Source organism: Mercurialis annua, linkage group LG5, assembly GCF_937616625.2.
Source record: "Mercurialis annua linkage group LG5, ddMerAnnu1.2, whole genome shotgun sequence".
Taxonomy (NCBI): Eukaryota; Viridiplantae; Streptophyta; class Magnoliopsida; order Malpighiales; family Euphorbiaceae; genus Mercurialis; species Mercurialis annua.
Genome location: NC_065574.1, coordinates 43,506,196 through 43,530,710, shown reverse-complemented (window position 1 = coordinate 43,530,710; position 24,515 = coordinate 43,506,196). Strand labels below are relative to the sequence as shown.

Sequence of the window (24,515 nt, the reverse complement as noted above, 5' to 3'; positions counted from 1 at the left end):
TGAAGATATTCCATATTATCATCATTTTCTGTCTCAATATGAAATTTATTCAGACGAATATCTTTAAAACTTAACAAGTTTCTTTGAGACTTGGGAGAAAATAATGCTTCATTAATGGTAAGTATAGTTCCCCCTTGTAATAGAATAGTAGCTCTGCCGGAGCCTTCAATTAATTTTACCTTATCAGATATTGTACTGACATTTGTCTGACATCTTTTAAGATTTGAAAATAGTTTTGGTGTTTGAGTATAGTGTGGGTTGTCGTACTATTCACAAGACATATGTCTTCATTACTGAACTTGGACGAAACAACATGCTGAGAATTATCCATATGCTTCTTAATTCAAACAAAGAAAAATTCATCATAAGAAATTATAGAATAACACAACAATACATAAGTAAATAATAAAAACATTACAATACATGCTGGATTGGTTTTCATTATTATTGTTCTCAAGAAAATCAGAAACATCTAAATGTGTCATGTCTATAGAGTCATTATGCATCAGATTGTGGTCAAAATCATCATCAGAAACAAAATTTGTTTCTATATTCTTTCCATTTTTCTTGAGGGAAGCTTGGTAAAGCTCAACAAGATGTTTAGGCGTACGACAGGTACGCGACCAATGCCAGTCATGCCACATCGATAACATTTACTATCGACATTTTTCAATTGATGTTTGTATTGTCCACTGTTCCTGTTTTCTTGTTTCTCCTCCTTCTTATCCCACTTCTGGTGGTGATTTTTATGCTTAAAGGAGTTATTATAACCGACATGGTTGTAATTATTTCCACCTCGACCATAACCATGACCACGACCACGAGGAGATCTATATGCGCTCGCATTTACTTCAGGAAATGGAGCAGAACCAGTGGGTCGTGCCGCATGATTTTTCATTAATAGCTCGTTATTCTGCTCAGCCACTAGAAGGCAAGAAATCAGCTCTGAATATTTCTTAAAGCCTTTCTCACGATACTGCTGCTGGAGTACCACATTAGATGCATGAAAAGTAGAGAATGTTTTTTTCTAATAAATCTTCATCAGTAATTATTTCTCCACACAATTTTAGCTTTGAGCTTATTCGGAATATTGCAGAATTATATTCACTAACACTTTTAAAATCCTGCAATCTTAAATGCATCCAGTCATAACGAGCTTTTGGAAGAATTACAGTCTTCTGATGGTCGAAGCGTTCTTTTAAACTATTCCAGAGAACAAGTGGATTATCTTCACTGAGATATTCATTTTTTAATCATTCATCAAGATGATGGCGAAGGAAGATCATTGCTTTTGCACGATCTTGAGTAAAGGCATTATTTCCCTCTTTAATAGTGTCCTCATGACCAGAGGCTTGCAGATGTATTTTTGCATCTAGTATTCATGACAGATAATTTTTTCCAGATACATCAAGTGCCGTAAATTCAAACTTTGTAAGGTTTGACATGATTAAACTATCACATGAAAAATAAATATAATTAGAACTAATATTTATTTACGCGATAAAAGCATAGAAATAATAATCATTTATTTTCAAGATTAAACAAACAAATACAACCATCATATTTTGGCTTATAAATATGCATAATCAACAATTATTGCAGCAACTAATAAAGGTAGGACAATAAATACAAAAATACCTAAATAAAAATAAAATTCTTTCCACGGAAGATTAAATATACCAATTAATAATAAACTAAGTAACATAATAATAAAAATCCAAAATAGCTTCATTTTTAAATTTTTGAAGATTAAGAGATGAAAAATTGTGTAGTGAAAATAAATAATAAAGTGAGTATATATAGAGAGAAATATAGCTGTTTTATTACTGTTATATAGCCGTTTGTTACCGTTATGTAACCGTTAGATTATTCTATATTTTATTAAACTTATTTAGATGAAAACAACAATGAAATAAATTAATTATGATATAAAAATATTTATATTTGTATTAATAGTGTCAACTAAATAAAATCGTTTATAGCAGGGGGATTACCACTCAAGCATCAACGATTAAAATTAAATTACCAAAGAGTTATTTATAGGAGGCTTAGCCTTCCATATAAAAATTAATAACATAAATATAAACATATTAAATTTAATATTAAGTAAATGAAATTTATATGAGGTAAAACCTTCCATTACTTAAATAATTAGATAAGTATTAAGGTTAGAGATTTACTTTTGGGATACTTTACCGAATCTTTTTGAATTAGGAAATTGTAAAATAATAGAACGATCGTGCTGATAACGTGTTATAAATTTAATAATAATATAGATAATGCTTATAGACTAAACTAATTAATAATTAGTGATCACTCAATAATGCAACAAGAGAGCAAATATTTGGGAGGAATTTTACTTCTTTGATGAGTATTTTCAATTGTAAAATTTACATGGATGGAAACCTATTTATAGGCAATTTCACTCATCATGTAATTAATGCATTTACATGCCTGTCAAAAATGAAGGGTTGAAATTTTTCCACCTAATTGGATAGGTAATTTTGTCATACCATATTCACATTATATTCATAACTGTAATTATATAAATATTGTCTTTATATATACAATAAACAGAAAGAGAAAATAAAAACAAATTAGATTTAATTATTTAAAAATCACACACGTTTTTTTTTTGTATTTATACCCTAACTTAAAAGAAGGTTTTGTACCCTATTTTAAATTTCTCTGTTTCACCTTTATCCTGAACAAGAATACAATTGACGATGTAGTTAATTTAAAAATGAAATCATTAAAAAACTAAATAAAAAAAATTACATTATATATTTTTTGTTTTAAAAAAGTACAAAAGAGGTCTTTTAACTTTAGAAATTTTCAAATAAATTTTAATATTAATTAATTTTAGAACTTTAGAACTTTTTTTCAAATGAAAAGAAGTCAATTGAACTCTTTCGGATAGAGGCAAAATAGGGTACAAATAAACTTATCTTTAGGTCAGGATATGGATGCAAAACAAGTCTTGACGTGGGTGGTTTTTAAATAATTAGGCCAAAATTTTAATAAATATAAAAAATATAAAAAATTATTATTATTTATCTTTTTAAGTTAAAATAACCCGTTTAAATAAAAACATTAGAGAAACAATAGCTAATTTGTTAAGCACTTTTAAAATTCATGCACTACATAATTCCCATCTATATATGCCAAAACTACTTTGCAACCAAGAGATTCACACTTCCTCTCAAAAAGAAACATTAAGAGATTCAAAATAATTGTTAAAATGTGTTTTTTTTTCTTCGAAAAAATTACAATTTAGGTGTTAAATATTTATCGCCATCAGTGGAACTCCACGTGCGTCCCTTAATTTCATAAGGTATGGATGCGAAAATTTGGACCTATAGAAGAAACCACACCACTAGACCACACTATCTAATTAACTAAGAGATTCAATAACTTTTTCTCGATAACTTATGAGTGCAAGCCAACAATCTGGTTGCTGCACAAATGTGGCTTGCGATCACGAGTTTCTTTAAAGGCACCCCAAGACAGTCGAAAACGCTCTAATGCACCCTGTTTGATCCTCACTCAATCCATGATGCTTTGCTAACCTCTAGAATGCTCAAATTAAATTTAAAGCTCTTTGATATATGCATTTAATTATAAAATCACTCAAATGTACCAATGAGACACAAAACACTTCAAAATACACAATAATCAAATAGATATTAATGGGAAATTAGGTAGAGAAGACCTTATCCGAAAAGTTTGATATTTTTAAGGTATTATGTCAAAATAAAATGAGACGATTTTTTTAAAAATTTATCTATAATATTAATAAAAGTTGCATCTTATCTATTAAAATGACAAATTGAAAATAATAAATTAAATAATTTTGAACGTTATAGCAGTAATCTATAACAAATAAGTGTTCAAAAAATCCATATTAAAAAGTTGTTGCCAAAAGATCAATTACAACCACATTAGCCGACTCAAATTATAAATATGAAAGAATAATAAAGCGGGTTAGGTCAAAATAAAGATTCATGATATCTCCTTCTCTCTCTAAACTTTACTCTCCATTCTCTCTAAAAACCTTTCCTTAGATCTTGATCTTTTAAGGAGTGGAAGAGAGTGATTTCCAATCTTAATCGGAAAACCCTATTCGATGACTGTATTAACAACTCTCATTATTATTTTAGAATAGTTGTTGATCATTTACCGCAAGAGTACGGTATCACAACTCGTAATAAAGTGGACTAAAAGTCTGAGTTGTCGAACCCACAGAGACAATGTTATTTGACGAAAATAATTTCAATTAAGTCTTCATTCGGCTAGCACACAACAATAGGGAATTGTGTAAACACTTAAACAACTGAAAACACACCAATAATAACCAACTAAGCAACTAACGCGGAAATAACGATAAACAATAAAACGGGAAATCAAATAGATAAAAGGCGTCTAAGGGTTGGTACTAGCTAATTAACATTGCAATAAACGGGAAATGAACATCATGGCATTCAACAAGAACCGAGTTGTTTTTAAAGCATCGTTCCCGCTCTCTCGAGGCACAAAGAACAACTAAACCACCTGTCGAGCAACCAATTAAAGCTTAACTCACTTTCATGATACTAAACATAATCAATTAAACAACAAGCAATGATTAATCCAACTCAACAGCTACCTAATCCTCAACCCGCTCTCACGGTGTTATGACTTAGGCTCTTAATCACATATGTCTATCTATTTAACCATCTCTCAATGCATTAAACAAACACTAATCATGATTTAGGAGATCAATCTAAAACAAACATTACGAATAATGATTAAAACATGTTATTCGAGTCATACATACAAATCCATCCAAAGCAACATTTAAGAGTTCATATCAACCCCCAAACATGGGGGTTTAGCCAATCATGCTAAACATCACATTGACTACTAAACAAAGAGAAATAAAAAATAAGAAACACTTACTTAGAAGAATAAGATTCAAAGTAAGAACTTGCATTTAAAGATATATCTTGTTCTACAATAAGCAAAACTTCATAAACACCAACAATGGTGGAATGGTGGAGGCACAAAACTCTAGAACTACTCTACTTCTAACTAAGAGTATCAAAAAGCAGGTGAAATATTCTCTATAAAGTCTCTACCTAATTTGAAGATAAGATGCCTTATATAAGGCTTATAAAATGGGAAACAATTCAAGTCTTGTCTCTAATGTTTGAAGCCTGAAAAGCCTTTTTTCTGCCTTGTCTCGAATCGAGACATCCGCTTAAAGGGAGGGTCTCGAGACCCTTAGGATCAGAACATTATGTCCTCATCTGAAGATGGTCTCGGATCGAGACCTGCTTCAAAAGTGAGGGTCTCTATTCGAGATCCATTTTCCGCTGCACAACCACTAAGTTCAAAACATCATAACTTGATGCAGAAATCTCCAAATGTGTTGGTTCTCAAACCCCTGCAAAGTTTAGGATGTCTACTTTATTTCGTATAAAGAACACAAACTCGTTAGAAATCTCTATCTATTCCACAATCTTCAAGTAATGCAGTAGGGTCAAATTCTCATGTTTGCAAATGTGCTTTTGGCGTCTCTTTACTTCGGAATGCTCATGTTAAATCCAAAACTCATCGATTTCCATGCCTGAAACACTAAACACAACAATACGACTCAAAATAGCTCAATTATAAAAGCGCATTAGAAAAGCCAAAACCAACAAAAAAATAGGAGTATTTCTACTATTATCAATAGTTCTTTTAATTTGTCAAGAAACAGTTCATATTTGGAATTTATTATTAATGAAAGTTTTAGCCTTTGAAAAAAATTGATTTTTTTTATAAAATAGTATGTATTTGGTTTGTTAACAAAATTCATTAAACATTCTATGTCCTAATGTCATAAAATTAGTTATCCTTACTTAAAATTCTAGCGTAATCAATAAAACTGTTAAATGAAATTTAAGTAGTGAAATATTTTTTATTATAATAATGATCTTTTTACTTTATCATTTTAACTGAACCGCCTAACTAATCAATTTTTTTATTTCTTTGTTTTTATCGATTTTAATCCAACCGATCAAAATTAAAAAAAAAACAATTCTTGGTTCAATTGATTTTTAATTTTCAATCTTTTATAATTGCTTTTTGAATTTTGAAAACTAAAATGAACCAAACCAATTGATTTTTATTTTTTTAAATCTTTTTAGTTTCTTTTTATTGTATTATTTTTAACCGAACAGACATAAATTTTAAAATAAAGTCAATTTTTAGTTTGATTTTTGTTTTCAATTTTTTGATTTCCGGTTTTGAATTTTGCAAATCTAAATCAACTGAACTAGTAGATTTTATTTTGTTTTTTTTTTAATTTTGAAAATAAAAATTAATAAAACCAACTGAAATTTCTAGAAAATGTTGTTTAGTTCTATTAATTTTGTTATTTTTAACTGAATCGACCGAAATTTTAAAAAAATCAATTTCAAAAAACTTTTGAATTTTAAAAACTGAAATTAACTGAATTGGTCGATTTTGGTTTATTGGCAATTTTTTTAAAAAAATATCAATTTTTTGTTTGGTTTGATTTTGAATTTTTTTACGATTAGTTCAACTTTGATTCAGTTTTGATTTTAATTTTTTTAGATTGGTGTAACTTTGATTCAGTTTTGAATTTTTTATGATATGTTTGATTTTAGTTCGGTTTATTTTTGAATTTTGGAAAATGAAGTAGCCTAATAGACTGATTTTATTTTAAGTATTTTTAATTGTTTTACTTAAGTAAAATTTGAATAAAAATATAAAAAATATAATGTATAATTAAAATATTCCATTCATAGAAAAAATACTCTTGATAAAAAAATCTTAAACTTTTAAAATTTAAATTTATACAAAATACAATATTCAATTCATTTCATTTGAAATAAATTTTATATTTAAGATTCGTGATATCAAATAAAACAAATTATTTTTCAATGAATTTTAATATAGTTCATTTAGAAATGAAATAAATTTCACACTAAAGTTGAACCAAACATTACCTAAACAAAGAAATATCATTACACATATGCCAGATAAATTACTTTTCATTAACAAAAGGGTAATTGTAACTAATATATAAATAGTCTTGTTTCTCTACTTTTGCGCTTTGGATTTTTACTCCAAAATTGATTCTGGCGTGTTTTTGACAAAAACGGTTAAAAATCTTTTCAAACGGTTTTTAATACAGTTTTACAACAGTTTATAAAACATAATTTGTAACTTTTTTCTAAAAATAATTTCAAATAATTTTAAAAATAATTAAAATTATCTTTTAATAGTTTCCAAAATATATTTTAATATTTATAAAATAACGGATTCAAAAAATTGTTTTCAAAAGTTTTTAAACAATGTTTTTCAATAGTTTATAAAACAAGTTACATAACAACTGTTCAAAATGTTTCAAAATGGTTTCAAAAGAGTTTTTAAATAATTTCTAACAATTTCTAAACAATAGTTTCAATAGTTTATAAAAACAGTTTATAAAAAACATAATTTGCAACTTATTCCAAAAAAAAACGGTTTCAAACAACTTTAAAAAGTTTCTAAAAATTATATTTTGATAGTTTACAAAGATTTATCTAAACATTGTTAAATAATATATTCAAAAAATAATTTTCAATAATTTCTAAATAATTTTAGTTGTTTCCAAAAACAGTTACTAAAACAGTTGCAAAGAAAATAGTATTAACAACTTCAAGTAGTTTCTAAAAATAATTTCAAATGGTTTCAAACAATTTCATATGATTCCTGAATATATTTTCAAAAACGTTTCTAAACCAGCTCAAAACGTTATTTGTGAAGAAAATGACTAATCCATTATAATTTTCTTGATATTGTTTTCCAGAAAAAGTATTTATATATTCAAAAATGTTACTAGAACAATTAAAACAAATGGATTAAACAATTATCGTGATAAAATCGATGAATTCGCTGAATTTTGAAAAACAATTATGAAAAAATCTGTCAAATACTTCAAATTGATTTACAAGTAAAAAAATATGGAAGAATAAGAAGAAAAATGTAGCAGAAGAAGTGTTAGTGATATGCACTAGGTCAATCATGTTTGACAATATATTGACTTTATCTTTTGTTATTAATTAGTTTGCAAATTTATATCATTTTATATTATGATTAATTGTTTGAGTGATTAATTCTTCTTAATATCATCAAGTATGTGACTTAATAGTAAATCACTTAAGTCAATCATGTTTGACAAGTAAAATAGACTTTCAAGAAATAACGATCAATACAAATTCCCTCTAAATTTGTCTCTGTTTTTGTGTTCTTATGCAAATCCTGGCGGCGGTGATTAGTATTATTTCAAGGACGAAATTCGATAACTGCCTCTCATTTAAGGCACTGGACTCATGGCTCCATGAATGTCAAAAACCAATCTATAACAGCAAATCTATCATATTGCTACACTTTCAAGTTCAAACCATCAACAACCGGTTCCGTATCACTACTGGCATTGAGGACTCCGGTTTCCGCTGCCATCTCCATTCCGTCGCCGCTGTTTATTTTTCCGGTAGCATTTGTGATCGCCGGTTGACTTTCAATTAAGTTAACTTCCTGAAAAAATATGGAAATTGATTTTAATTATGGTGGTAACTTCTCCAAAACGGCTCCCATGATAACTGCTCCCTGATGATGGTAACTGCTTTTCTTCAATTATTTATTGCTTCATTTGCATTTGTGTTTAAACAATCAGTATATGATTAGGCATAAATTAATAAAGTAAATATTAATAAAACTTAAATATGAATTTCACTCATTACCTTTTTAAATCCATTTGTTGCAATCCTATATCAAGGGAAACCCAATTTCAATTTTATTCAGTTCCTATCATTTTTAAACTTTCAAAATATATAATATTTTTATACTAATCTATTATAATCTCATAAAATTTAATGATGTTTCTTTAAATAAAAAGAAATTTTTTCACAATTTGTACAATTAATTATTTACTAAAATAATATTTTTTGTGTTGTCGTATTAACTTTTTATCTTTAAATTGGTGTGATTATATATCACATTATTGTCGCTTTCCTTTTAGAGCATCTTAAATGATATTTTTAATTTTTAAGATCGTTTTTAATAGAGAGTTTTCAATAATAAAAAGTAAAAGTTAATTTTTTATTTTATTTTTTAAAATAGAAGCATTACTTTATATTATATCTTCATGATAAAATCTTTTAGATTTTTAAAGACTCCATAGTAGATGCTCTTAAAGGGTAAAGTTATATATTTGGCAATATCTTTAATTTTGGATGAAATATGGAGCTATTCAATACCGAAGGCAGGTACCTCAAAACATATGCTCAGTTAATTTGATTAACATGTTATGATTATAACTAACTTCCAAAAAATAATTAATATTTTTATATTTTATAGATATTGATATAGATATCAGTTTATATGGTTGCATAATATAATGCTTTAATAAGTGAATTGGTTTCTATGGCGATAACACATATTTGATGGCATTTTCTATGGTTAGTTTGTTGTAATTTACTTTATTTATTTCTCTATTGGAAGAAATTGGTATAATTAATCCAATAGTGATAAATAAATAAATTAAAATATTTTATACAAACAAAGTAACCATAGACTTATATTTCATGGCTAATTTTATTTTATTTTGGTTAATATTTAGCTTAATTATGGCGAAGTTACCAAAATTCTAAACACATATGAAAAAGTTGTTACTACAGTATCTTCTCATCTTTAAAGGACAATCAGATTATATACATTTTTTAATTGGTGCTGAGATCTGAAGTGACAATTAGTTTCAGGTTAATTTTTCGATCACTATTATATATATATATATATATATATATATTTGGGTGGCTCATTTGGTAGTCAAAAATCCTATTGGATGACTGTTTTTCAGTATCATCATTGATTTTGATAATACTCACTTATTGTGATGAGAAGTTGTTATTTCTGTATATAAATATTTTCACTTCATTTATTGAAGTTTAGCCTATGATAAAAAAAAATCACTTATAATTGATAAAGAATTATATTAAAACTATCCCTAGTCTTAATAGTACATTAAGACTAATATGATTTTAACTGATAATTATGTATTACTAATCATGTATATAAGTATTAAGTCAAATCATAGGTGCCATTTAAGAAATGAAGCATAGGACGACCCATCATGAGAATACTACATAGATTATTGTCATAAGTATCTCTCACTATAATAATATTAAACCAATTTTTTTGACCTTGAAATTACCATAGATTTCTACATAGTTATTTCACATTTTGATACGTTTTTACGTTATCTTTAATATGATAATGGAATAAATTGTCGTTGGATATGAAAGTAACTATGTGAGAAATATGAGTGATTGAGAAGGAATTTGTCCCTGAACTATTTGAGTAAGATATCTATGTGACCCTTGAAAAGATAGACAGAAGTAAATGCATGACCATGATAAATGAATTGATAAAGAGTTATCATTTTCATTCAACCTGAAATCAGAAAACTAATGATTGAATATTATGAGGATGACAGTACTATACCTTATATTCAATATGGATATCGTGAGACAAAGGGCAAAATATTATATATAAAGTTAAATCGGATAATCGATATTCATATAGTTTAGGTAGTTATAATATCTTGCTAGAAGCCACTTGTGACTTATGGGATGAAATATAAATTTTGAGCCCATTGTCAACGATATATGAACCTACATGGTCGCACACTAAGAACAAACCAAAAACAGTTAATGATTGTACAAGCCCAATAGAATAAAGTGATTAATAGATAATTATATATAAAATTGGTTGTATATAAAATTTTATATATATATATATATATATATTAATTGAATTTTAAATTCAAAGGATAAGAGTTATCCTTAACATATTATATTTTGAAGATAGAATTAATAATTAATAAATCAGAAAACACAAAAGTAAGAACGATAACGAAATTGGAACCGTTGATGAATTTGATGGAATTGTTTGATCACCGCATCGGTCTGAATTCACTGGTTTGAATCGGGGTTGATTCGGAGTCCGATTGACCTTGAAAAATGGTCCAAAATTTGCTTGTCGGGTCGGGCCCGGTTAATTAGGTCCGGTTTTATTAAACATATTACAAAAGTGGCTTCGAGACCTTAAAAACAGCAGGTTAAGCCCAATTAAACTTTACAATTGGATTCTACAACTAAAACAATATTTTTGGAATCAAATTAGCCTAATACCGAGCCCAAACGAGCCCGGAAACCTAAAATATGTTTTGGATCAAAATATGAAAATCTGAAAAAATTGGGTTCTGGGGGGAAGAACAGGCTGTGCCACCGCTCACAGTGTCGGCGGCGGCACCTTACACTACCGGCGCCGGCAGTTTGACTGGCGGCGTGGGCGGCGTCGGTTGGTCGTCTGGGCAGCAGCTTCATTTCATCGTTTTTGCTCCATTTTCTCATGCAAACACTCAAAAAAACATAGATTAAACGCACCAAAATCAATGAGATTTAACTAATAAACATGCTATGTATTTGAAATCATTTGAAAAATATGTTTTTGAAGCTATTTAAAGCTAAAAACGTGATAATTATTTTTATTAAAAATAATTGAATATGCAATCAAATTCAACAAGTATGAATATGATGCCATAAAAAGTGCTGGGAGAGTCCTCAATAGTACTGTTTTTAATCCTTGACTCGTTTTCTGGCAATTTGGATGCGGAATCAAAATTTGAATTAGTGCATAGTAGCGTATTATTAGTGAACTAAAGCGTAATAGCTTATTTCCGGACTAGATTTTGTCGTGTGGTGTGTGTGTGTGTGAAGATTTTCTAGGTGGTTCGGTTGTGGTGGTGTTTTTCTTAGAGTTTCCATGTTTTTTTGTTATTAAAATTTTCCACCCCTTAGGGTTTAGTTAGTAGTAGTATTTATAGAGTTTGATTAGTGCTTAAGTTTAGGTAGGGTTAGCGTCTATTTATCATTTTACCTAGGGTTTATATAAGTTAAGTATGTATTAATTTAAATATTAAAATAGGTAGTGTATTATATTATTATGTAAGATATCTACATTATTAGGTTAAAAAGGGTTAAAAAGGCAAGGTATTATGTTGTTATGTTGATTAAATTTAAAAAGGTAAGGTATCTGCAGACTAGATTATTATGTTAGTTATCTTATATGCATATTTATATTAGGTGATTAGGTTAGACTTATATTTACATTAGGTAATTAGGTTATATATACATATTAGGTAATTAGGTTAGATAATGTTTATTTACAAAATTCGTAATAAATAATAGAGAGATTTTTAGGTAGACTCAGTCTACCACGTCATCTGTGGACTAACCTATCACATTATGATATGTCATTAAAATAATGGCACTATCGTAATTTTGTTTAGTACTTATTTACAATTTTGAATAGGAATATTAAGATAGTGCCATTATTTTAATGACGTGTCATAATATGATAGATTTAGTCCACGGATGACGTGATAGACTGAGTCTACCTAAAAATTTCTCTAAATAATAATGACTAAGCAAAGGGGTGTTAAAAATTAGTTTTGGTACCCAAAATTATTTAAAATGGCTTCTATGACCCTATAGGTTAGGTTAAGGTCAATTTTAGTCCGTAAAACTCGCAAATTGGCCCATAAACTTCTAAGACATTGCAATTAGTCCAATTTTTGGATTTCAATTACAATCTATTTGGATTTTTATGAGCTATTCATGTGCTAATTACGTTTTTAATCCTCCAAGTCCACTGTTGTGCACTAATAATATCTGTTTGGATTCCAGCAAGCAAATCGATAACTCGTCACCCGGACGATTTTCTCTGAAAATTATCGTTTGACGCTTCAGCCCCTTATCACTTTTACCTGTACGAAAAATAGGTGTCTAAATCATCTTTTTCGTTAAAGAAGATGAACAATAACTTTAAATCAAAGACTCAATTTATACGTTTTCTCTTTAATTATTTTTTTTTTTGAAAAAAATCAGCCACCATCTCTACCTGGAACCACCGCCGAAGACACCGACCTTCATCTGAGACAAAGCTCATAGTCTGAGCTTCGTCTCAAACAAAGCAGCTCGTCTGAACTTCGTCTCAAGCAAAGCTCAGCGCCCGAGCATCGTTTGAGACGAAACACTTTGTCCGAGCTCTGTTTGAGACCGAGCTCAAACGATAGCCTTCGTCTCAGTCAAAGGTGGGCATCTCCGGCGCGATTCCTGGAAAGGGTGGTGGCGATTCCGGATGGGGGTAGTGGTTATGGAGGTGGGTGAAGGTGGTGGCAACGGAGGTGGGTAGAAGGAGGAGAGAAGCAGAGAAGTTAAAAAAAAATTCATGTTCGCCAAAAAAAAAAGCAGAAAGTATGGACAAACACTAACATATAAGTGATAACATATAAGTGAAGCGGCACAGAATCAGTGATAAAAAAAATTCCGCTTGCCAGAAATTAGTTATGTTTAAATTGATTTTAATAAAAAATTTAGTTAATTAGTGTTAATTAGAAGAAGAGGGTGAAAAAATATTAAAAAGTTTATAAATTTAAAATTGGTAAATATTCTAAACATTAAGATTACCTTTGAACCTTTTTCATTAATGCCATGTCAGTAAATTAAAGGCAGTTTGTCGAAATATAGATGGGTGGGCTTTTTTGTTCGATAAAAATATGAGGAATTTGCACAAAACACTCCTTTTTTTAACTTATTTGTTCTAAATACCTCAATTTCAAAAGTTTACTTTTTTACTCTATTTTTCTATTGTTTTTAGTTGTACCTCAATTAACAAAATAACTTATTTGTATTTTTACTCTCCTTCTTTTAAACACATGCATATCTCATTTTCTTTTTTTGTCTCTCTTCTTTTTCTCTTTCCTCTTTCTCTTTTCTTTTTTTTCGTTTTTTTCTTTTCTCTCTCCTTGTCTCTCTCCTTTTTCTCTTTCTTCCTTCTTATTTTTTTTCTCTCTCTTCTTCTTCTTCTTCTTCTTCTTCTTTTCTCTGCAACTTCTTTTTTCTTTGTTTTTCTTAAATCTGCTTTTTCTATTCTCCACATTATACAAATGAACTCCAAGGCAAAGAAATTTGAATAAAAAAAGAGTTTAAGAGATAATATGATGGTGATAGATGAGAAAATTTTTCTTCTTCTTCTTCTTCTTCTTCTTCTTCTTCTTATTATTATTATTTCTTTTTATGTTGTTTTAAATTATTTTAGCATCGTATTTTTGGAATTTTTTACAACTTTTTTTGAAAAAATCGTAATGTTCTTCATTAATGATATTTTGACCTGATTTTCAAATGTTTTAAATTAATTTTAGAAATCGTTTAAAAATGTTTTCTCGAAACTGTTTTATACTGTTCGTAACCTTTGTAAACGGTTTGAAACTGTTTTATACTGTTTGAAACCGTTATTTTTAAACTGTTTGAAAGTGTTTTTTAGAAACTGTTCTAGACTGCTTGAGATCTTTGGAAACGGTTTGCAACTGTTTTATACTGTTTGAAACTTTTGTAAACGGTTTGAAACTGTTTTTTTGAAACTGTTATTTTTTATGTAAACGGTTTGAAACTGTTTGATACTATTTGAAACTGTTATTTTATAAACTATTGAAAAGTATTTTTTTAGAATCTGTTTTAGACAGTTTGAGACCTTTGTAAACGGTTTGAAACTGTTTTATACTGTTCGAAACTGTTTAAAACTGTTATTTTTTAGACTGTTTAAAAGCATTTTTTAGAAACTGTTTTAGACTGTTTGAAAACTTTGTAAACGGTTTGAAACCTTTGTAAACGGTTTGAAACCGTAATTGAAACTGTACTTGAAACCATTTGAAACCGTTTTTAATAGATTTTTATAAGAACAAATAAATTAATAATTTACAGTTTTCTTTGTTTTTGGAGAAAGTTATGATCGTTGGATTTGAATTTCAAGTGAAATTTGAAGTAATTTGATTACGAATTAAAAATTCGAGCGGATCAGAAACTATATTTGAAATTAGCAATAAAATTGTAAGAAATAATAATAAAATCGTAGGATTTAATTTCTTGAAATGTTATAAGCTGGAGATTACAATTAATTTGTTGATTTGTTGATTGTTTTTGAAAATAAATCGAAAAAGATAAAAAAAGAAGAAGATGAAGAAGATGAAGAAAAAGGAGAAGGAACTGTGATGTAGAGTAAATATGGGGTATAAAAACAAAACAAAAGAGTAAAAAAATAAACATACAACACGCTGAGGTAGACAAATAAATATGGACAATTAGTGTTAACAAATGCTAATATTTCTATTTTTTAGGTATTTTGCTAATTCTCTCTAAAAATATTAAAAGGGTTTAATTGTGTCTGAAAAAGAATAAAAGACTTGATCTATATTTTTGGAGAAACCTCGAGTTTTTTTTAACCTTATATGACAACTAAATTTTGTATGGAAACAACAAATAAAATGATTAGTCATATGAATAGTGCGCTTGGTATCTTACTCAAGATCTTGGCTTCCAATCCTAGGATGTGAATTTATACTTTTAATATTTATATTGAGAAACAAAAACAAAATCACTTGTATGCTAGCTTTACCTTTGGGAGATATAAAGAGTCTTCTACCCCCTCAACCACTTCAAAACTTTATTATATAATTACAATATTTAATATACATATATTATCATTGCAAAAAGCAGAAACAAACAGAATAACTAACTAAAAATTTGAACTACGCCTATATTTTTGTTCGGTCTGGTCCAGTTTATCGATTCGGTTTGGTTATTTCACACACTTAGGTACAAGTAAAATAGCTAAACCATCTGAAATACTGCATATTTTAGTGCTTTAAAAGTGATTATTCTCAAGTGTCACTACACCAAAATAATGTTTTACCGGCAATTTCTTAAAGATGGTTTCAAATAGTGCCACTAAATTATAAATGTAAAAGTTAACGACGCTATCTAGAGACGAGTTTTAATTTCGTAGGTATGTAAAAGCGGTATAAACCGTCTCTACGTAAAAATAAGGGTGAAAAAGTAAATTTTTAAATCTTTTTCACGATGCTTTCAGTTTATCATTTTCAGTTTTCACAACTTTCTCTTCCATGCTTTCTCTTTATGGATGATGAACATTTAAATAGATTAATCGATTAATTGATTCAACGATGCTTTCTCTTCTTCTTTATTGTTTTATTTTTCATGGAATCAGAAACTTATAGAGTTATTCTTCGTGGTGCTCAAAGTTAAGATTACTGTCTCGGTAATCGATTGTGAGGTCAGTAGCGAGATTAAAATTGATTTTGATTTCGTTTTAGGTTTTAATCCATTAATTTTGATTTTGTTTTAGGTTTTAATCCATTTATTTTTATTTTTATTTTGTTTTAGGTTATAATGTATTGATTTTGATTTTGTTTTAGGTTTTAATCCATTGATTTTGATTTTGTTTTAGGTTTTATTAGGGACTGTTAGCTCACTTGCTAGTGCTTACTTGAAGATCTCATTTTCTTTCTTAGTTTTCAACCATTATTTCGTTAAGATATTATACTCTGTTTAGTTTATTTATTAAGATCTGTTGTTAGTCTTCTGTGGTACTATGAGCTTGTTTTCTGAGGGAATGAACAAATTTAGAGAAGGGACTGTTATGTGGATGTTTTAGCTAGAATTTGTGCATTTTTCTAGTAACAGTGTTTCCTACTGAATCTTGCCATTTTATATAAGTGATCAGTGGACAATATTTGAATTCATCAACTGTTCATAGGACCATCTTTTTTGTGTTCCCAAATAGTTATTGTTACTTGAATAAGCTATTCTATTTTTTTTTTTGAGAATTATAAGCTATTCTATTTAAAGCTAAACAATTTTGTTTCCATCTACTTTATCATTTATCTATTTTTTTCTCTTATTTGCTGCAGGATCTCTCAGTCACGAAGCTAGGGGTTTTGGTTAGTTATCTTTAGTGCTCCAAATAAATATGATGTACTTGACAAATTGCTGTATTTTTTAATAGAAGCTAGTGGGAATTTACTAGTTACTTTGATATATTCTCACAAGTTGAACCGGTGGTCGCATGAAACCAAAAATATGCACAGGGTTTAGAAATGTATTATGAATGGATTATATCTAGCCCTTATTTGGTGCTTCACATGGAGCTTCTCTTCTAACATCTATTGTATCTTACTTTTTAAGGACTGAAACTTGCAGCTGAGAGTGGAACTCCAAATATTAATTTCTACTTCAACTTACACATTACAGTTAAGGGTATGAATTAAGTAGAAGTTTCATTGAGGGTGTGAAATAGACATTAAAATTGCAAGTTTATGTAATTCTATTTATTATTGATATTTTACCTTTTAAGCATTGTATATTGATTATGATTTTGAAATAAAATAATTATATTCAGTAATTTTCATATTCTAAATAATGTTTTTCTATAAAAATATATCTTTGCTCATAGGGGCGGTTATAACCGCCCCTAGAAACCGCCGCAACGTGAAAACTTTCCCGGCGGTAGCTCAAACCGTCTCTAATTTATAGCTACGGCTACAAAGGCGATGCACATGTGACGGTTGGAAAAAGTGTCTACTTTTTATAGAGACGGTTAAAACCGCCCCTAGAGGCAATTGAAACCGTCTCTATAGGCAAGATTTGGTGTAGCATGTGAGCATGTTGACCCTACCAAGATCTATGAATAAGTTTGCTGAAGCAACGCGTCTCGAACTTTACCTTATATCTGTAAAAATCGAGTTGTTCAAATCCCCTTCAGTAAAATCGAGATGATCAAAGGAGGAGAGCGGCATAAGGATCAAGTACTGGCAGAGTTTACATTTCCAAGTATCCAAATTTATACCAGCCTGTGAACAGAATTTCAAACAATGATGAGATTTCCAAACAATAAGACTGACATTTTTCTGTAAATAGAATATGGGGGAACTATGAGCCATAACAACATCAAAATCCAAGAAACAAAGACTTTATATACAAAGAAGTAACACTTGAATTCCCACCGACTTCCACATCTAATAATATTAAATTAGTTCATAACCAGATACAGGTTTTTGATATTGAAAACGCAAGTTGCATGCCTTATAGCTGAAGATGCTTGCGGATTTCACAACTATCCAAATCTGATCAATATACTGAAGAGTTTAATGGCTATGCTAACAGCGCTAAACATTTTTGCTATTTTTTAGTAATTTGATTGGTTTACACCTACGCAGCTGCATATCATGATTCATAAATTTATAACAATGAAAAAAAGGACTTTTTAGTATCTTGATTAAGGGTGCAGATTAAATGTGCTCTTAACATTCTTTGCCTCAGCTTGCTAGAGGACTCGATCAGTTAGTTTCATTGAATAAATAAATAAATAATACTGACATTTTAAACTCGTTGAGTCGCGCTGGAAATTGATTGCAAGCTACATCATACATATGTATGGACATATGTGAGCAAGGGCAAGAACATTTAAAAAACATGTGGAAACTTGAATGTATTCTTCATTATCTATTAATTTATAAAAAATATAAATAGGTAATTGCTACATAGATGGATAATATGTAATAAAAAAGCTCTAAGATATGGTATCTAAGTGCTTATAAAAACAGATATAGAGACAGTCAAAGGGATATACGTTAAAAATATAGATGCAACTCACAAGTACTTGTTACTTCAAGGATAGCCGGGGATCGTCTTGTGCGGATAGCACTTGCAGCAACATTCGGATATCAAAAGTAACGCCACAACAGCTTCCATTGGAAATAAAATTAAAAACCATCATTAACCAATTCATGCATCATTCCACTGCTTCCACTGTCATAGAATCTCTCAACTGTTCCTCAGATGTAGCATTACGAAATTGTCATTTCCAGTATTAAGACTTTCAAGTATTGGGAGAACCCAATGACTACCTGCCTTGGCTCCAATGTTTGTCAATGGAACCAAACTGCTATCACCCGGAGTAACTTCCTCTTGGGATGGCAATTCTCTTGTATTACGACATCCCATTAAGACAAGGTTCAACATTCTTCCCCGTACAGCGGAAATTGGGTTTGGATTAATCATACTTCCTTTGGCATATAATTCTCTTAGAAACACAATATGAGTGCTTCCCCTGGTTGAAATATAGAAAATTCCAGGATGTTTCAAAAGCAATTCACGCACATTTACTTCCATGCCTAGATCCTTTCTAAAATGAGCCAGTCTTTCAACTTCAATCATCCCCTCAACTGTCAAGCTCAACATCTCATGTATAATTGCAACAACCCTCTTCTCATATCGCTCCACACCTCCAGAAGTACGCATCTTAACAAATTCCTTTGTTCCATAAGGCTTTAGATAAGGAAGTCTTTGCCAATTCTTCATTTTTACTCTTTCACCTCTTTCAATCTTAAAGCCAGTCGGGAAACTAATGGGAAAAGCAAATTTTATCTCAAACTCACTCAACCACTTCTCTCTATACTCCCTTTCCCTCCAATTTTCGATTTTAGCCACTCCCAAATCGTCATCTGGACTGACTAACTCCACATTTTCTAAATCAACCAACCTAAAATGATCTTTATACTTAGCTAAAATTGAGTCCCTAAAATCTGCTGGCAACCCCAATTCTCGTCTGATCAACCTCAACGCATGAACGTGAAGAATCCCACTTTTGGATATCATTAACAACTTCTTTACTCTCCTCACAGATTCTAATTCACACTCTTTAGTAACATTGTCTTCTTCATTAATTAAATCCCGCATTTTCCTCGTTACTCTACAACACAAATTCCGCCTAACGGGGTGAGTAAATACCTCAAACACGTGCGGGTACTTGTTGAGAAATTCACCCATATTTATATTCAATCCAACAATGTTCTTCCACCAAGATATAATTTGTACAGATACAAAAGGACCTCGTTTTCTACGCATCATGAGCTCGTAGATTCGATGAATAATTTTGAGCTTCTTGAGGTCAGTTGCAAGTTTGTCAAGTTTTAAATCTCTGGTTCGATTCTCCAAGCGGGTTTGGGCAGTATCAGCTGGTTTTTTCCATCTCTTTTGGATAAATGAGTTAAAAGGACCAAATTGGGTTTTGAAAGACTTAGAATTGTTGATTTGAAGCATCATCATATTGCCTTCTACTGAGCTTTTTAACCAAAGTTCAGTCTTAATGGGATCTCAAAGTTACTAATCATGATAAGTCTATTCAGCAACCTAACAATAAAATGTGCAAACCCATCAACAGCAGCACAACCAAGTAGCATTTGAGGAGAATAACAGAACTTATAACAAATTAAATTTTCATAGAGGAATTTTATCAAACAGTTGGAGTGCATGCTGGAAGAAAATTAAAAATGAATGTTAGAGAAACAGAGTGATACTGACGAGCGTGAAAGAGCATTGATGATGCTAACTTGGTTGCTTTGTGGACCGGTGCTGCTGATATCCATAGGCACTGCTCTTGCACATTTGACTTGAGACTTGGAGTGTTTAAATTAAGGAATTTTACCTTAATGTATAGCCGGTATCTTTAACTTAGAAAACGTTTGTTTAAAGGATTAACCCATTTCACGGTCTTTACCATATTATCTGGTATTTAAATAAAAATTTGTTCTATTTTGGGTTCATCAATTTAGCAAAAACACATGTTTAAGTTTCTGAATAACAAAAATGATGGTGTTCGTGATAAAAATTTATGTTTTCAAATATATGGAAACAACGTCATTTTCGTTATCTAGGAACTTACACATGCTTTTTTTTTTAGCTGAAGGATCGGAAAAGAATAAATTTTTATTTAAATGTTAGATAAGATGATAAAAAATAGTATAACTTAGAGACCTTAAAATAGATTTAGCCATGTTTGATGCTCCGTGTTTTCAAATTTGTTTGGACGGTTTAATAATCCTATATTGGTTTGTTGGCATGTGTTAGTTGTTCATTTGCGTTTTGGCATGTTCGTTTGTTTAGGTGATTGTTTGGCTTACGTTGAGTGTATACATGTCGGGTTTGAATCGCGGATTTCAGGGTGTTTTCGTTTTGAGTCAGTTTATCAGGCTTTGGCCGAACCTAGGAGTAGACCACTGAGTAGAACCGGTCCGTAGGTCCAGTTTGCATCGTTTTTGGTAGGCAGATTGCAAACTGGTTCTGCTGAGCAGAACCGGCCATGGAACCGACCTGCTTCTGGTTCAGCCGGTTCTATAACCGGTTCTGCTGGGCAGAACTGGCCGTGGGACTGGCCAACTCATTTGTTTCGTCTATAAATAGACAAAACGAGTTTTTAGCCAAGCCATTCACCCCAAAACTCCAAATGTCTTCCCTTTTCTTTCCCAAATCCTAAAATCTATCCAAACCCTTGCCAATTGAAGTTCCTAAACTTTAAACCCTTGTGATTTAAGTGTAATTCTTCATCTTTAAAGCTCCATCTTCTTGATTTGAAGGTTCCATAACCCCCATTGTTGACTTGAGCTTGCATTGGGAAGTTTGTCTTTGATTTCATCCACTTGGTGCTTGATTGTCTTCTAGGGTAAGTGATATGAGTTTGAATTAGTGAATTGATAGATTAATTGGTTGATTTTTTGAGTTTACGCTTAGCTAGGGTTTATGCCATGAGTTGAGAATTGGGGATTTTGCTTGAAGTATATAGATTATGGTTTGTATGCCTTGATTGAACTAAATTGCCATGCTAAACATTTAAATCATGCTTGAATGATGATTGGAGCTTTAGGGACTGCATGATTAGACTATGTCTTGGTTAATTGCTATACTAAATGAAATAATTGAGTTGTTATCCATTGATTGTATGACTCTCACATTAATTGTTGAGGTTGAACCCTTTAGCTTTGTTGGTTGGTATTTGGCATGATTGTGGGCTTGACTTGAAGCCTTTAGCTTTGTTTGTTGGTATTTGGCATGATTGTGGGCTTGAGTTGAGTAGGGGTTTAGCCCCCTTGGTTTTCCTAATATAAGATATGTGTTTGATATGAGTAGTAACTCTTGATTACCATGCTAATGCCATGATTAATGTTTAATCCATGTTTAGTATGTTTAATTAAACCTTTAGTTAGATTAATTGATTATTGCTTTGATGGATTAGTAACTTGAATTCTTGATTTGAGTTGTTATGGATGATTACTATGATACTCACATGATATATATGGTAGTGTTGAGTGGTGTTGGCATGGTTCTTGTTTCTCACATGTTTATTGATAACAAAAATCGAACAAGGAAAACACAGCTCAGACATAAATATCTGAAACAACTGGGGGGGACTTGTGATAACAACACAGATGAACAATCTCAAAATAATACAAACCGAGTAGAGCACACCCCAATACCATCTCGGATTAACCGAGTAAGGCGCACCGCAACACCATCTCGGAGTGACCGAGTAAGGCACACCGCAACACCATCTCGGGTTAACCGAGTAAAACACACATCACAACACCATCTCGGTCAAACCGAACTAACCTCTCACTGATTACAAAGACAAATCTGTCAGAAGGTACCCTGACATTCCAGACAATATCTGCACAGACAAAGAGAACAAAATCAGACCTGTCGGCCCAGACAAAGAGAAAATAAGGACATAGTATAAAAGACTAAGGAAAAGTAGGTAAAAAAGGTTAATTCTCTTTTTCTCTCAACTCTGAACTCCCTTTCACTTCTTATTCTTTCTCTCACAAAAATATCGACTGACTATACCGTCGGAGTGGTTTGCCGGAATCCCCTTCTGGCATCCTTTCAACGGTCGTATTGTGCCTTTCAGGTACGATCGTGAAGTTATTACCGGATCAGAGAGCAGTCGCCGTTTCGCAAGTTATCATTTAGTTGTTTATTGTGAGAAGTTTATTGGTATGTTTGTTGGTTTATCATTTGAGTTGTTTGAGTTAGTACCGAGTAAGGATTGAGCTCCTTTGAATACAAAATGTTGCGATTATATTTTAAATATGTTTTTTCAGGTTTATGTAATGAGGAATTATATTTTAATTTATGGTTGTCACGATATGGACTTGGATCTCTCGGTTTGTGAGTTAGGCTTGGTATTTGTTATAACTCGGCCAACTCAAGGATATAGTGTTTCGAAATGTTTTGGATTAATAACCATTTCATTAAAAAAAGAGGAGATTTTCTGGAAATTGGTTTTAAAACCTAGGAGCTCAGCTAACACTCAAATAATAATTGATTGGTTGGTTATGCCTCGACTTGGTTATTAATTCAATATATGTTTGTAGACACTTATTTTCCGGACAGGTAGAAAGTGATAAGAGATTCAAGCGTCCAATGATGATTTTTAGAGAAAGTTTTCCGGGTGATGAGCTTGTGGTCACTTATTTGGATTCAAGCTGTTCAGATCCGTGCACAGTTGCAAACTTGAAGGATTGTGATCTAAGTCTAAGAAATTGGACTAATTACAATATCTTAGAAGTTTGTGGACCAAAATGAATTTTTAAACCTCTTTTGCTTAGCATGTAAGAATTAATACGAATTTGAATTGTAAAATCCTAAAGATAAATGTAAAAGTTAATTCTAATCCTCAAAGGCTATCACTTCACACACTTTCACAATCCTTGTTCATTTCTAACTATGACTAACAGACTCCTAACTTAATTTAGACTCTATCAAGCCTTAAGCTACATCTAATCACTATAAATAGAGTCCTAGTACAACCTATCTAAAGGTCGGACGAGAGCAAAAGTTTAGTACATATTAAAGGACAAAATAAACCCTAGATCTACACTAGTTGGCCGAACCATACATTGCACACACACACCACGCCAGTCACTTTTTATCAATAAAACAAGCTTTTACGCTTTAATCAGTTAAGAACGCACTGTTACACATCGATTTGAAGCTGAATTCGACATCTGGATCGCCATAAAATTAGCCTAGGACTCAGAACGATACTTCTGAGGACCCAATTCTTCTTCCCATCACTTTTTCCATGCTTTATTCTAGAACTGTTAGATTTCGTGTCTTAGATTCCATATTCAGGTTGTTTTGCTGTAAACTGCTATAACCTGCCATTAACTGCCATAATTGTTGTATTGGATGTTTATGTCATGATTTGTATAGATATGCATTAGAAATATGTCTTTAGGTTGTTCAATTTAAGTTTGAGTAATGCACACATGTCAGCTCTGATCAGATATGGTCAAATCTATAGGTAGAATTGTATGTTTAGCCATAAACTGCTATTTTGTTATTTTAACTGCTCTTGACATGATTTCCATGAGATCTGACTTAAAAACATGCTCATAGGCTATCTTACTTGTTTTAATCACTCCAACATACTAGATATGATCGAATCTGATCAGTTTTGTAGGTAGAATCACATGTTTAGCCAAAAACTGTTCTTTTTCCATATATGTTGTTCTTGCCATGATTGCAATGATTTGTACCTTGTAAACATATTTTTGAGCTGTTTAAACATGTTTTATCAATCATATTTTGATTCCAGTACATTTCATTATGTTTTTTTTGTGCATTTTGATACGTTTTTAACGTTTTTTAGCGTTTTTGCATGAAATCGAACCAAAACGACGAGCTCTTTCGAACCAGCCAGAAGTGGCGTCGCCACCACCCCGTTGT

The 24,515-nt window shown here is 30.7% G+C and overlaps 1 protein-coding gene and 1 long non-coding RNA gene across 4 annotated transcripts; one reads left to right on the top strand and one right to left on the bottom strand.

The window, feature by feature from the left end:
• Positions 1-11,139: 11,139 nt before the first annotated feature.
• Positions 11,140-20,571, bottom strand: LOC126682819 (protein ROOT PRIMORDIUM DEFECTIVE 1). Of its 3 annotated transcripts, XM_050378582.2 has the most exons (4): positions 20,313-20,571; positions 18,604-20,141; positions 17,673-17,800; positions 11,140-12,859 (listed from the first exon to the last, which is right to left on the bottom strand). In XM_050378582.2, exon 2 carries the CDS (start codon positions 20,055-20,057, stop codon positions 18,774-18,776), a length of 1,284 nt encoding a protein of 427 aa, XP_050234539.1. In that variant the 5' UTR covers positions 20,058-20,141; positions 20,313-20,571; the 3' UTR covers positions 11,140-12,859; positions 17,673-17,800; positions 18,604-18,773. The 3 variants fall into 3 exon arrangements, with proteins under 3 accessions (XP_050234539.1, XP_050234540.1, XP_050234538.1); XM_050378583.2 differs by having other exon boundaries at positions 18,580-20,571; XM_050378581.2 differs by having other exon boundaries at positions 18,604-20,571.
• LOC126682820 (uncharacterized) lies at positions 15,777-17,243 on the top strand. The gene is made up of 3 exons (XR_007641523.1): positions 15,777-15,936; positions 16,159-16,224; positions 16,862-17,243. It is a non-coding gene; the product is annotated as an uncharacterized LOC126682820 (long non-coding RNA).
• Positions 20,572-24,515: the final 3,944 nt, after the last annotated feature.

Excerpts from the sequence above, each read along its gene's own strand:
- LOC126682819 (XM_050378583.2), bottom strand. The coding sequence starts at position 20,057 with ATGATGATGCTTCAAATCAACAATTCTAAGTCTTTCAAAACCCAATTT.